Source organism: Bos taurus, chromosome 23, assembly GCF_002263795.3.
Source record: "Bos taurus isolate L1 Dominette 01449 registration number 42190680 breed Hereford chromosome 23, ARS-UCD2.0, whole genome shotgun sequence".
NCBI lineage: Eukaryota > Metazoa > Chordata > Mammalia > Artiodactyla > Bovidae > Bos > Bos taurus.
The window spans coordinates 27,046,043-27,058,149 of record NC_037350.1 but is presented as its reverse complement, the minus strand read 5'-3'; the positions used below and the strand labels follow the sequence as shown (position 1 = coordinate 27,058,149).

The 12,107-nt window shown below is 38.7% G+C and overlaps 1 protein-coding gene across 8 annotated transcripts in view; it reads right to left on the bottom strand.

The window, feature by feature from the left end:
• The window catches only part of TSBP1 (testis expressed basic protein 1), a 170,717-nt gene that overhangs the window by 36,851 nt on the left and 121,759 nt on the right, over nucleotides 1–12,107 (bottom strand). For all 8 annotated transcript variants that reach the window (XM_059880620.1, XM_059880625.1, XM_059880621.1 and 5 more), the window contains 2 exons: nucleotides 5,831–5,851; nucleotides 4,640–4,657 (listed from right to left, as the gene is read on the bottom strand). In XM_059880620.1, coding sequence (XP_059736603.1) covers nucleotides 4,640–4,657; nucleotides 5,831–5,851 — 39 coding nt within the window. The remainder of the gene's footprint in view (nucleotides 1–4,639; nucleotides 4,658–5,830; nucleotides 5,852–12,107) is intronic.

Below are 12,107 nucleotides of genomic sequence, written 5' to 3'. Positions count from 1 at the left end.
CAACAAATTCTATGGTATTTGGATTCTCTTTTAGATTTTAGCTATGGTATTTACTTATTTATAAATATATTTCTAGAAATTGTGTTCTTTTGTTTTGTTTTATGTCCTTAGTAATGCCTAAATTGGGGACCCTCTGCCTTAAAAAACTAAAAATAGAGCTACCACATGACTCAGCAATACCACTCTCGGGACCCAGCAATCCGACTAAAACACACAATCATTTTGAAGACTTGCTATGTACCTTTAAATCTATAGATAACTAAATCTAGAAACACACTGAAAAATTTTTTACTGATAGCATCACTGGTTTTCATTTATGCTCATGTAATACATATAAGAAATACATCATAGTAATTACAATTGGAATTCTTTTAGTGACACAAAAAGTAGTAGTGTTAGTAGTAAGTCATTTCTGACTCTTGGCAATCCCATGGACTGTAGCCCTCTAGGCTCCTCTGTCCATGGATTTCTCCAGGTAAGAATACTGGAATGGGTTGCCATTCTTTTCTTCAGGGGATCTTCCCAACCCAGGAATTGAACCTGGGTCTCCTGCACTGCAGGCAGATTCTTTACCACCTGAAGCCCCTTTTAGTGGCAGCTGAGGCTTAATACTCCTCCAAATGTTTACTGTTTGAATTTTTCTCTTGGGCAAATTAATGGTACATGTTCTTCAACCATTTGTCAGTAGAGAAACTATTGACCTAAACAGATGTTTTTGTAGGTCAAACTTGTGCTAGCTGTGGTATCATTTCTATTCTGTTACTTTGAAGAAATTGGATTATACAGTTGATGCTTCTGTTGTGTTCTAAGAGAAGACCTGATGTCTGGAGTTCAGTTCAGTCGCTCAGTTGTGTCTGACTCTTTGCGACCCCATGAATCGCAGCATGCCAGGCCTCCCTGTCAATCACCAAGTCCCAGAGTTCACTCAGATTCACGTCCATCGAGTCAGTGATGCCATCCAGTCATCTCATCCTCTGTCGTCCCCTTCTCTTTCTGCCCCCAATCCCTCCCAGGATCAGAGTCTTTTCCAATGAGTCAACTCTTGGCATGAGGTGGCCAAAGTACTGGAGTTTCACCTTTAGCATCAGTCCTTCCAAAGAAATCCCAGGGCTGATCTCTTTCAGAATGGACTGGTTGGATCTCCTTGCAGTCCAAGGGACTCTCAAGAGTCTTTTCCAATACCACAGTTCAAAAGCATCAATTCTTCACACTCAGCCTTCTTCACAGTCCAACTCTCACATCCATACATGACCACTGGAAAAACCATAGCCTTGACTAGACGGACCTTTGTTGGCAAAGTAATGTCTCTGCTTTTCAATATGCTGTCTAGGTTGGTCATAACTTTCCTTCCAAGGAGTAAGTGTCTTTTAATTTCATGGCTGCAGTCACCATCTGCAGTGATTTTGGAGCCCCCCAAAATAAAGTCTGACACTGTTTCCACTGTTTCCCCATCTGTTTGCCATGAAGTGATGGGGCCAGATGCCATGATCTTCATTTTCTGAATGTTGAGCTTTAAGCCAACTTTCTCACTCTCCACTTTCACTTTCATCAAGAAGAGGCTTTTTAGTTCCTCTTCACTTTCTGCCTTAAGGATGGTGTCATCTGCATATCTGAGGTTATTGATACTTCTCCCGGCAATCTTGATTCCAGCTTGGAGCAGCCATGAAGAGATACCCCACGCCTAAGGTAAGAGAAACCCAAGTAAGATGGTAGGTGTTGCAAGAGGGCACCAGAGGGCAGACACACTGAAACCATACTCACAGAAAACTAGTCAATCTAATCACACTAGGACCACAGCCTTGTCTAACTCAATGAAACTAAGCCATGCCTGTGGGGCAACCCAAGGCAGGTGGGTCATGGTGGAGAGATCTGACAGAATGTGGTCCACTGGAGGAAGGAATGGCAAATCACTTCAGTATTCTTGCCTTGAGAACCCCATGACAGTATGAAAAGGCAAAATGATAGTATACTGAAAGAGGAACTCCCCAGGTCACTAGGTGCCCAATATGCTACTGGAGATCAGTGGAGAAATAACTCCAGAAAGAATGAAGGGATGGAGCCAAAGCAAAAAGAACACCCAGCTGTGGATGTGACTGGTGATAGAAGCAAGGTCTGATGCTATAAAGAGCAATATTGCATAGGAACCTGGAATGTCAGGTCCATGAATCAAGGCAAATTGGAAGTGGTAAAACAAGAGATGGCAAGAGTGAATGTCGACATTCTAGGAATCAGCGAACTGAAATGGACTGGAATGGGTGAATTTAACTCAGATGACCATTATATCTACTACTGCGGGCAGGAATCCCTCAGAAGAATTGGAATGGCCATCATGGTCAACAAAAGAGTCTGTAATGCAATACTTGGATGCAATCTCAAAAATGACAGAATAACCTCTGTTCATTTCCAAGGCAAACCATTCAATATCACGGTAATCCAAGTCTATGCCCCAACTAGTAACGTTGAAAAAGCTCAAGTTGAACGGTTCTATGAAGACCTACAAGACCTTTTAGAACTAACACCCAAAAAAGATGTCCTTTTCATTATAGGGGACTGGAATGCAAAAGTAGGAAGTCAAGAAACACCTGGAGTAACAGGCAAATTTGGCCTTGGAATATGGAATGAAGCAGGGCAAAGACTAATAGAGTTTTGCCAAGAAAATGCACTGGTCATAGCAAACACCCTCTTCCAACAACACAAGAGAAGACTCTACACATGGACATCACCAGATGGTCAACACCGAAATCAGATTGATTATGTTCTTTGCCGCCAACGATGGAGAAGCTCTATACAGTCAACAAAAACAAGACCAGGAGCTGACTGTGGCTCAGATCATGAACTCCTTATTTCCAAATTCAGACTGAAATGGAAGAAAGTAGGGAAAACCACTAGACCATTCAGGTATGACCTAAATCAAATCCCTTATGATTATACAGTGGAAGTGAGAAATAGATTTAAGGGCCTAGATCTGATAGATAGAGTTCCTGATGAACTATGGAATGAGGTTCGTGACATTGTACAGGAGACAGGGATCAAGACCATCCCCATGGAAAAGAAATGCAAAAAAGCAAAATGGCTGTCTGGGGAGGCCTTACAAACAGCTGTGAAAAGAAGAGAAGCGAAAAGCAAAGGAGAAAACGAAAGATATAAGCATCTGAATGCAGAGTTCCAAAGAATAGCAAGAAGAGATAAGAAAGCCTTCCTCAGCGATCAATGCAAAGAAATAGAGAAAACAACAGAATGGGAAAGACTAGAGATCTCTTCAAGAAAATTAGAGATACCAAGGGACCATTTCATGCAAAGATGGGCTCGATAAAGGACAGAAATGGTATGGACCTAACAGAAGCAGAAGATATTAAGAAGAGGTGGCAAGAATACACAGAAGAACTGTACAAAAAAGATCTTCACGACCCAGATAATTATGATGATGTGATCACTGACCTAGAGCCAGACATTCTGGAATGTGAAGTCAAGTGGGCCTTAGAAAGCATCACTACAAATGAAGCTAGTGGAGGTGATGGAATTCCAGTTGAGCTATTTCAAATCCTGAATGATGATGCCGTGAAAGTGTTGCACTCAATATGCCAGCAAATTTGGAAAACTCAGCAGTGGCCACAGGACTGGAAAAGGTCAGTTTTCATTCCAATCCCAAAGAAAGGCAATGCCAAAGAATGCTCAAACCACTGCACAATTGCACTCATCTCACATGCTAGTACAGTAATGCTCAAAATTCTCCAAGCCAGGCTTCAGGAATACGTGAACCATGAACTTCCTGATGTTCAAGCTGGATTTAGAAAAGGCAGAGGAACCAGAGATCAAATTGCCAACATCCACTGGATCATGGAAAAAGCAAGAGAGTTCCAGAAAAAACATCTATTTCTGCTTTTTTGACTATGCCAAAGCCTTTGATTGTGTGGATCACAATAAACTGTGGAAAATTCTGAAAGAGATGGGAATACCAGACCACCTGACCTGCCTCTTGAGAAATCTGTATGCAGGTCAGGAAGCAACATTTAGAACTGGACATGGAACAACAGACTGATTCCAAATAGGAAAAGGAGTACATCAAGGCTGTATATTGTCACCCTGCTTATTTAACTTACATGCAGAGTACGTCATGAGAAACGCTGGACTGGAAGAAGCACAAGGTGGAATGAAGATTGCCGGGAGAAATATCAATAACCTCAGATATGCAGATGTCTGGAGTTAGGGCTCTTTTATTCTGGTAGAAAGGCAAAGTGAATTATCTTCTTGGTGCCTATTTAGATATTGTTTTCTTGCCCACTGCAGTCGATTTATACCATTTTTGGACCTGTCAAGAAGTCATACCACTTAATCTCCCTTCTTCTTATACTTTTGTTAATTTTCCTTATTTCTTTGTTTATACTTATGAACATCACATTGGATGCAGTATCAAACACTGGTAATAGTATTTCTCATAAAGAGTGTATATATATATATATACACACACATAATATATACATTATACATATATAGTTAATTCTTAATCTTTCACAGCATCATCAGCTATTCATCTGTATCACACAGAGAAAGGGTAGAGAAATATTAGCATTGAGGTTTTAGACCACTGACACTGTAATAGCCAATAGCCTATGGATTTTAAGATTTGAAAGGAACTTACTGATGGTTGATACAGGTGCTTTAAAACAGAAAGAAAAATAAAGACATAAGTAATGCATAATATATGAAAATATATCTAATCAAGAAATTTCTCTACGTGTGTGTGTTGAAACAAAACTGTCAATCATGTAATTTTCAGAGGGTGCTCCAAAAAGAAAAGTCAAGGGAATTTCAAAGCAGTTGAGATTCTTTGTGTTTCATGAAAGATCATGTTAATGTCTGATTAATCTCAGAAATCTTAGTGTTCTATTTGAAGGGCCTCTGTTGAGAGGTTATTTTTTGTATACTTTACTTTTCTTACCCAGAGCAAAGAACTATTAATATTAAAATCTTTTAGGAAAGCAGTATGATGTTACAGTAAAGTTTTACCTATCTATTTTTTTCATCATTGTACTCTTCTGTATAGATGTCATCTACATTTTGAAATTATTTTTATTTGCTTTGTGGTACTTAGTCTTATAATGGATACTTTTAAACTTTTCTGAAAATTTTCAGTAATTTCTAAAGAAAGTTCACTAATGTGAGAGGAACATAGAAAGTGAAATAATAGCATTAGAACTTACAAAGTTGATTTATGGCTATGAATGGACTTATCTATCAAAATGTCTTCATGCATATGTTTTCCAGATACTAGCCACATAAAAGTAACTTACTGGAAAATTTCTCAATTCCAAACGAAACAAAACCAAGACCTACTATCTTAGGCTTACCTAAAATATTTCTTTTCATTGTTTTAATACTTAGCTCCAAACCAGTTAGTTACCTTTTTTTGGAAGTCCTGGCAGAAACATAGTATATGCATTATTCTTGTATTTTCCTCTCCTCAATTTTCTATCTTTTTAATTAAACAGTATAATGTGTATAAAATTTAGATACCTCTTCAATTAGTTTCTTCTTCCTCTCCCCTCTTTTAATTCTATGACTAGTTTCCTTTCCTACTTCCATTGCATCATTAAAATATTAATATTTTTCTTTCTGTCCTAGTATGGACAAGTAAATTTCTTTAAATAAACAAATCAGCTCTCTTGATATAACAATTTATTTGTCAGTTTATTCTTTATATAATCCATTGAGATTCATTCTAACTCTAAATTAACTTTTGATCTGAAAATAAAAAATCTGTTAATAAAATCTTCTGTATCCAGTAGTGGCCCAGTATATGCTAGTATTATAAATAAGCTAATAAACTTACCAGTAGGTAGTATAGTTCTGCCTGAAATACAAAACAAGCCAGCATTAGCCCATACATGTAAACACATTTTTTATTATGAATTCAGCTTTTATTCAAAATTAAATAAGCAAAAGCAAAAATTTTAAGAAACTTTTTACAAATTACATAAAACAAAGTTAAGAGGGACAGTCACAAGTCTGCAGCAAATAATTGCAAAAGTATCTAGGGCAGCATGAATACAGACCATATCACAGCATAGTGACCTAACTGTGATATGAATAAGGCATAACTAACATTTGCACCAAGACCAGGATTAAAAAAAAAACCCAAAAAGACATACTTTAAAAGCTTAGTTCTACATTAAGCTTCTTCTCTTCCCTCAGATCCTTAATGGGTTTATACTATGTACTTTTTTTTTTTTTTTTAAACAAACACATCACGTCAGACTATAAATTACACAGATGGGCAGTTAATGTGAAAAGCACCCTCCCACAAAATGTACAAATGAACTGGTACTGAACTGAGTTCTCCATTTACCTTTATGTACTGCTGCTGCTACTAAGTCACTTCAGTCGTGTGTAACTCTGTGTGATCCCATAAATGGCAGCCCACCAGGCTCCCCGTCCCTAGGATTCTCCAGGCAAGAACACTGGAGTGGGTTGTCATTTCCTTCTCCAGTGCATGAAAATGAAAATTGAAAGTGAAGCCGCTCAGTCGTGTCCAACTCTTAGCCACCCCATGGACTGCAGCCTACCAGGCTCTTCCGTCCATGGGATTTTCCAGGCAAGGGTACTGGAGTGGGTTGCCATTGCCTTTTCCACTTTTATTTGGTACTGTGCATCTATTCATAAAAACTTAAAACTGAAAATATACTTTGCAGTGTGAAAATATGGTTTACACTTAACCCTAAACCATATTTTCACAGTTTTAAGTGTTTTATGAATAGATGCCCAGTACCAAATCAGGTTTGCAGTTGTTCCTGAAAACTGGCTCTAGGTTCTGCATCCGATGCCCATTGACTATTGGGATGAAAGTATTTACATAAATAAGAAACTGTGTCTTAGTCAATGATCAAGACAGTTTAGCAAGAGTGGTATTTACGACAAAGAGTGATACTCAATACTATAGCTTAAATACTTGTGCAAAGTAAGCACTCAGTTCAGTTCAGTCGCTCAGTCGTGTCTGACTCTTTGCGACCCCGTGAATTGCAGCACACCATGCCTCCCTGCCCATCACCAACTCCCAGAGTTCACTCAGACTCACGTTCTTCGAGTCAGTGATGCCATCCAGCCATCTCATCCTCTGTTGTCCCCTTCTCCTCCTGCCCCCAATCCCTCCCAGCTTCTGAGTCTTTTCCAATGAGTCAACTCTTGGCATGAGGTGGCCAAAGTACTGGAGTTTCAGCTTTAGCATCAGTCCTTCCAAAGAAATCCCAGGGCTGATCTCTTTCAGAATGGACTGGTTGGATCTCCTTGCAGTCCAAGGGACTCTCAAGAGTCTTCTCCAACACCACAGTTCAAAAGCATCAATTCTTCAGCGCTCAGCCTTCTTCACAGTCCAACTCTCACATCCATACATGACCACTGGAAAAACCATAGCCTTGACTGGAAGGACCTTAGTTGGCAAAGTAATGTCTCTGTTTTTGAATATGCTATCTACGTTGGTCATAACTTTCCTTCCAAGGAGTAAGCGTCTTTTAATTTCATGGCTGCAGTCACCATCTGCAGTGATTTTGGAGCCCCAAAAAATAAAGTCTGACACTGTTTCCACTGTTTCCCCATCTGTTTGCCATGAAGTGATGGGACCAGATGCCATGATCTTCGTTTTCTGAATGTTGAGCTTTAAGCCAACTTTTTCACTCTCCACTTTCACTTTCATCAAGAAGAGGCTTTTTAGTTCCTCTTCACTTTCTGCCATAAGGGTGGTGTCATCTGCATATTTGAGGTTATTAATATTTCTCCCGCAATCTAGATTCCAGCTTGTGCTTCTTCCAGCCCAGCATTTCTCATGATGTACTCTGCATATAAGTTAAATAAGCAGGGTGACAATATACAGCCCTGACGTACTCCTTTCCCAATTTGGAACCAGTCTGTTGTTCCATGTCCAGTTCTAACTCTTGCTTCCTGATCCACATACAAATTTCTCAAGAGGCAGATCAGGTGGTCTGCTATTCCCATCTTTTTCAGAATTTTCCAGTTTGTTGTGATCCACACAGTCAAAGGCTTTTGCATAGTCAATAAAGTAGAAATAGATGTTTTTCTAGAACTCTCTTGCTTTTTCGATTATCCAGCGGATGTTGGGAATTTGATCTCTGGTTCCTCTGCCTTTTCTAAATCCAGCTTGAACATCAGGAAGTTCACAGTTCACATATTGCTGAAGCCTGGCTTGGAGAATTTTGAGCAGTACTTTACTAGCATGTGAGATGGGTGCAATTGTGCAGTAGTTTGAGCATTCTTTGGCATTGCCTTTCTTTGGGATTGGAATGAAAACTGACCTTTTCCAGTCCTGTGGCCACTGCTGAATTTTCTGGCATATGAGTGCAGCATTTTCACAGCATCATCTTTCAGGATTTGGAATAGCTCAATTGGAATTCCATCACCTCCACTAGCTTTGTTCGTAGTGATGCTTTCTAAGGCCCACTTGACTTCACATTCCAGGATGTCTGGCTCTAGGTCAGTGATCACACCATCGTGATTATCTGGGTCATGAAGACCTTTTTTGTACAGTTCTTCTGTGTATTCTTGCCACCTCTTCTTAATATCTTCTGCTTCTGTTAGGTCCATACCATTTTTGTCCTTTATTGAGCCCATCCTTGCGTGAAATGTTCCCTTGGTATCTCTAATTTTCTTGAAGAGATCTCTAGTCTTTCCCATTCTGTTGTTTTCTCTATTTCTTGCATTGATCGCTGAGGAAGGCTTTCTTATCTCTTCTTGCTATTCTTTGGAACTCTGCATTCAGATGCTTATATCTTTCGTTTTCTCCTTTGCTTTTTGCTTCTCTTCTTTTCACAGCTGTTTGTAAGGCCTCCCCAGACAACCATTTTGCTTTTTTGCATTTCTTTTCCATGGGGATGGTCTTGATCCCTGTCTCCTGTACAATGCCATGAACCTCATTCCATAGTTCATCAGGCACTCCATCTATCAGATCTAGGCCCTTAAATCTATTTCGTACTTCCACTGTATAATCATAAGGGATTTGATTTAGGTCATACCTGAATGGTCTAGTGGTTTTCCCTACTTTCTTCCATTTCAGTCTGAATTTGGAAATAAGGAGTTCATGATCTGAGCCACAGTCAGCTCCTGGTCTTGTTTTTGCTGACTGTATAGAGCTTCTCCATCTTTGGCTGCAAAGAATATAATCAATTTGATTTCAGTGTTGACCATCTGGTGATGTCCATGTGTAGAGTCTTCTCTTGTGTTGTTGGAAGAGGGTGTTTGAAACCTCAGTAGAAGTGGGTAAATTCCTTTGGGTGGCTTTATGTTCCCAAATAGTATAGGCAGAAGATAGAAAAGCTTTTAAAAAAATAGTCAGTAGTTTAAGCAGTAGAGAAATTTCTCTTAACTAGTCTAGAGGAAGAAAAAATCTAGTTTGAGAAAAAAGAGGAAGGAGAAAGACAAGAACAACAAAAGTACTGTAATAGCTTACATTTGCCTAAATTCTTTTGATCTCTGTGCCCTGGATGAGAAAGTGAGCATGGAAATCAATTTACCAGCCTCTAGAAAGTTATTCTGAACAGAAGAGTGAAACCTCCAGACTTATGTCTTCATCTGTGAGAGTGCTTTAGAAAGTGTGTTGGTATGTTCCCATTCAGCATTCACAATCTGTGGGCTTCTGTCTTCCCAGGAGACATGTTACCGAAGCTTCCAATGGTTGTTTGTGGTGCTAGTGGTAAGGAATTCTCCTGCCAATGCTGGAGACTTAAGAGATATGGGTTCGATCCCTGGGTCAGGAAGATCACCTGGAGGAGGTGTGGCAACCCTCCCCCAGTATTCTTGCCTGGAGAATCCCATGGACTGGGGAGCTTGGTGGACTACAGTCCATGGGTTGCGAGGAGTTGGACACAACTAAGGTGAACTAGCGTGCTCATGCTCACAGAATATTAAACGTAGGAAAATATAATGCCAGTCATCTTGACAAGACCGGAGTCCCAAAAAGACAATGGCTATCTTCATTTTAAGACTGTGAATAAGGTATTCTTGATAGAGCAAATGATTCATTTTTGGCAGTATCTCCAGTACTATGCAGAAATATCCTGGTTTACTGTCAGTTTGAGTGTCCTTTGATTTCTTGAAGAATACAGAGATTCCTTTAAAACCTTAAAATACTTTTTTTTAATGCTGAAAAATCTGGTTTGATTTTGCAGAATTTTGATAATCTTTCTTTAGTTCTTGGATTCCCTTGCATCTGCGTTATCCATCAGTCCCTTAACTGCTGGTAAGTATGAAAAAACTAAATGTCACCAGTTATGACAAAGTTCAGGATTAAATCTCCTGGGATTAGTTATAACGACTTAAAAGAAATACAAATTTCTAGGCTACCTGATTATACTTAGGAGAGTGATGGTATAAAAATGCAGAGAGAATAACAAGAGAGGCAACATTAGTCGTTGGTTGAAGTGTTGGAACTAAGAGAACTCTAGCCCAGTTCCTGCTGCTCAGAAAGGGAAAGAAAGGGTGCTCACTTCTTTCCCAAATAATGGAAGGCTCAATTTATAATTTATTTATCAACTCCCACAAAGGAGAGGTACAATATCTCCCATTGAAAAGAATTCATCCTTTATTCCCAGGTGGAAAGTATTTTGTTTCTTTTTTATTGTATTCTAAGAATAGCTGACATACTCCAAATTTCCTTTCAAATTCTAAATTCTGGTTTCCTTTAGGCTTCCAGATTCAGTAGTGACTAGGAGACTGTTGCTCAGCTGGTAGTTTTCATTTCCAGCTATGTTTATATTAATATACCCCCTTTCTTTCTTATCTTCTTATTTATTGTTAGTAATTTTGAGGACTAACTCATATTATAAATAGAGAAAAACATTATCCTGGTAATTAATAATAAAACTCAAGCTTTACAAGAATGGTGTACAAATACTGAAAAAGGCAGCAACTGAATTAAAGAGTGGAAAGAAAGAAATAACAAGTACAGCAATTAATTTCAAATCAGTTTCTCTCACTTCTTGCATAGTGTCAGAAAGTGAAATAAAAGAGTGGAGTCCACCTACCAAAGTCTCTCATACATTAAGAGGTGGACACAAGGCTCCTATAGCTGCTGAAGCATAAAGGAACCTATTCTTCCTACACATTTCACTACCCATGAATAATTGCACTTGCTTGCCCCTTCCCTCACAAAAAAAGACCACAAATGGAAACTGTCTTCATTCACTCCTCCAATTTATCCAACAAACAGTTCTTAGAATATCCTCTCTGTACTAAGTTACAGGGTTGTGAAGATAAATATGTTGTTTGCTCTCTTCAAATGACTCATAGTCTAACAATTTAATAGACAAAAAATTTAACTAAATTAATATTATCAAATATTCACAGGTGCCGGGTAGTATTTATGTGCTAAGGACTCAATGGCAAAAATGTCAGAAAAGGGTTTTTTTTTTTTTAGTTCAATTTGTTTAAACTAAAAAAAAAAAATCAGTTCATTTATTTCTCTCACCTCCTAGCCCCCACCTCTTATAAGCACATCTGTCCTCTGAATCTATGAACTTGGTTTTTTGTTTGTTTCAGATTCTACGTTTAAGACAGATAGTATGGTCTTAGTATGATTTATTTCACTAGCATAATGCCCTTAAAGTTCATTCATGTTGTCACAAATGGCAAGAGGTCATTCTTTTTTTGTGGCTGTATAATATTCTATTCTTTATATATGTAGATCTCACAAATTTATTTAGCCATTCATAATCTCAGATGGGCTTCCCAGGTGGTGCTAGTAGTAAAGCACCTGCCTGCTAATGCAGGAGATAAAGGAGATGGGAGTTCGATCCCTGGGTTGGGAAGATCCACTAGTGAAGGGCATGGCAACAAATTCCAGTATTCTTGGCTGGGGAATCCCATGGACAGAGGAGCCTGGTGGACTACAGTCCATAGGGTTGCAAAGAGTTGGACACAACTGAAGTGACTTAACATGCACAATCTCAAATAACATTCTTATTCATGTGGAATTTACATTGAATTGGAGAGAGACAACAAGAAAATAAATAAATGCAAAGAACAATTTCAAAAAGTGATCATTGTTATGGAGAAAGTTAAAGGAGATAGTATAACAGAGTTACTGGGGAGAGTTAATTTGTCTT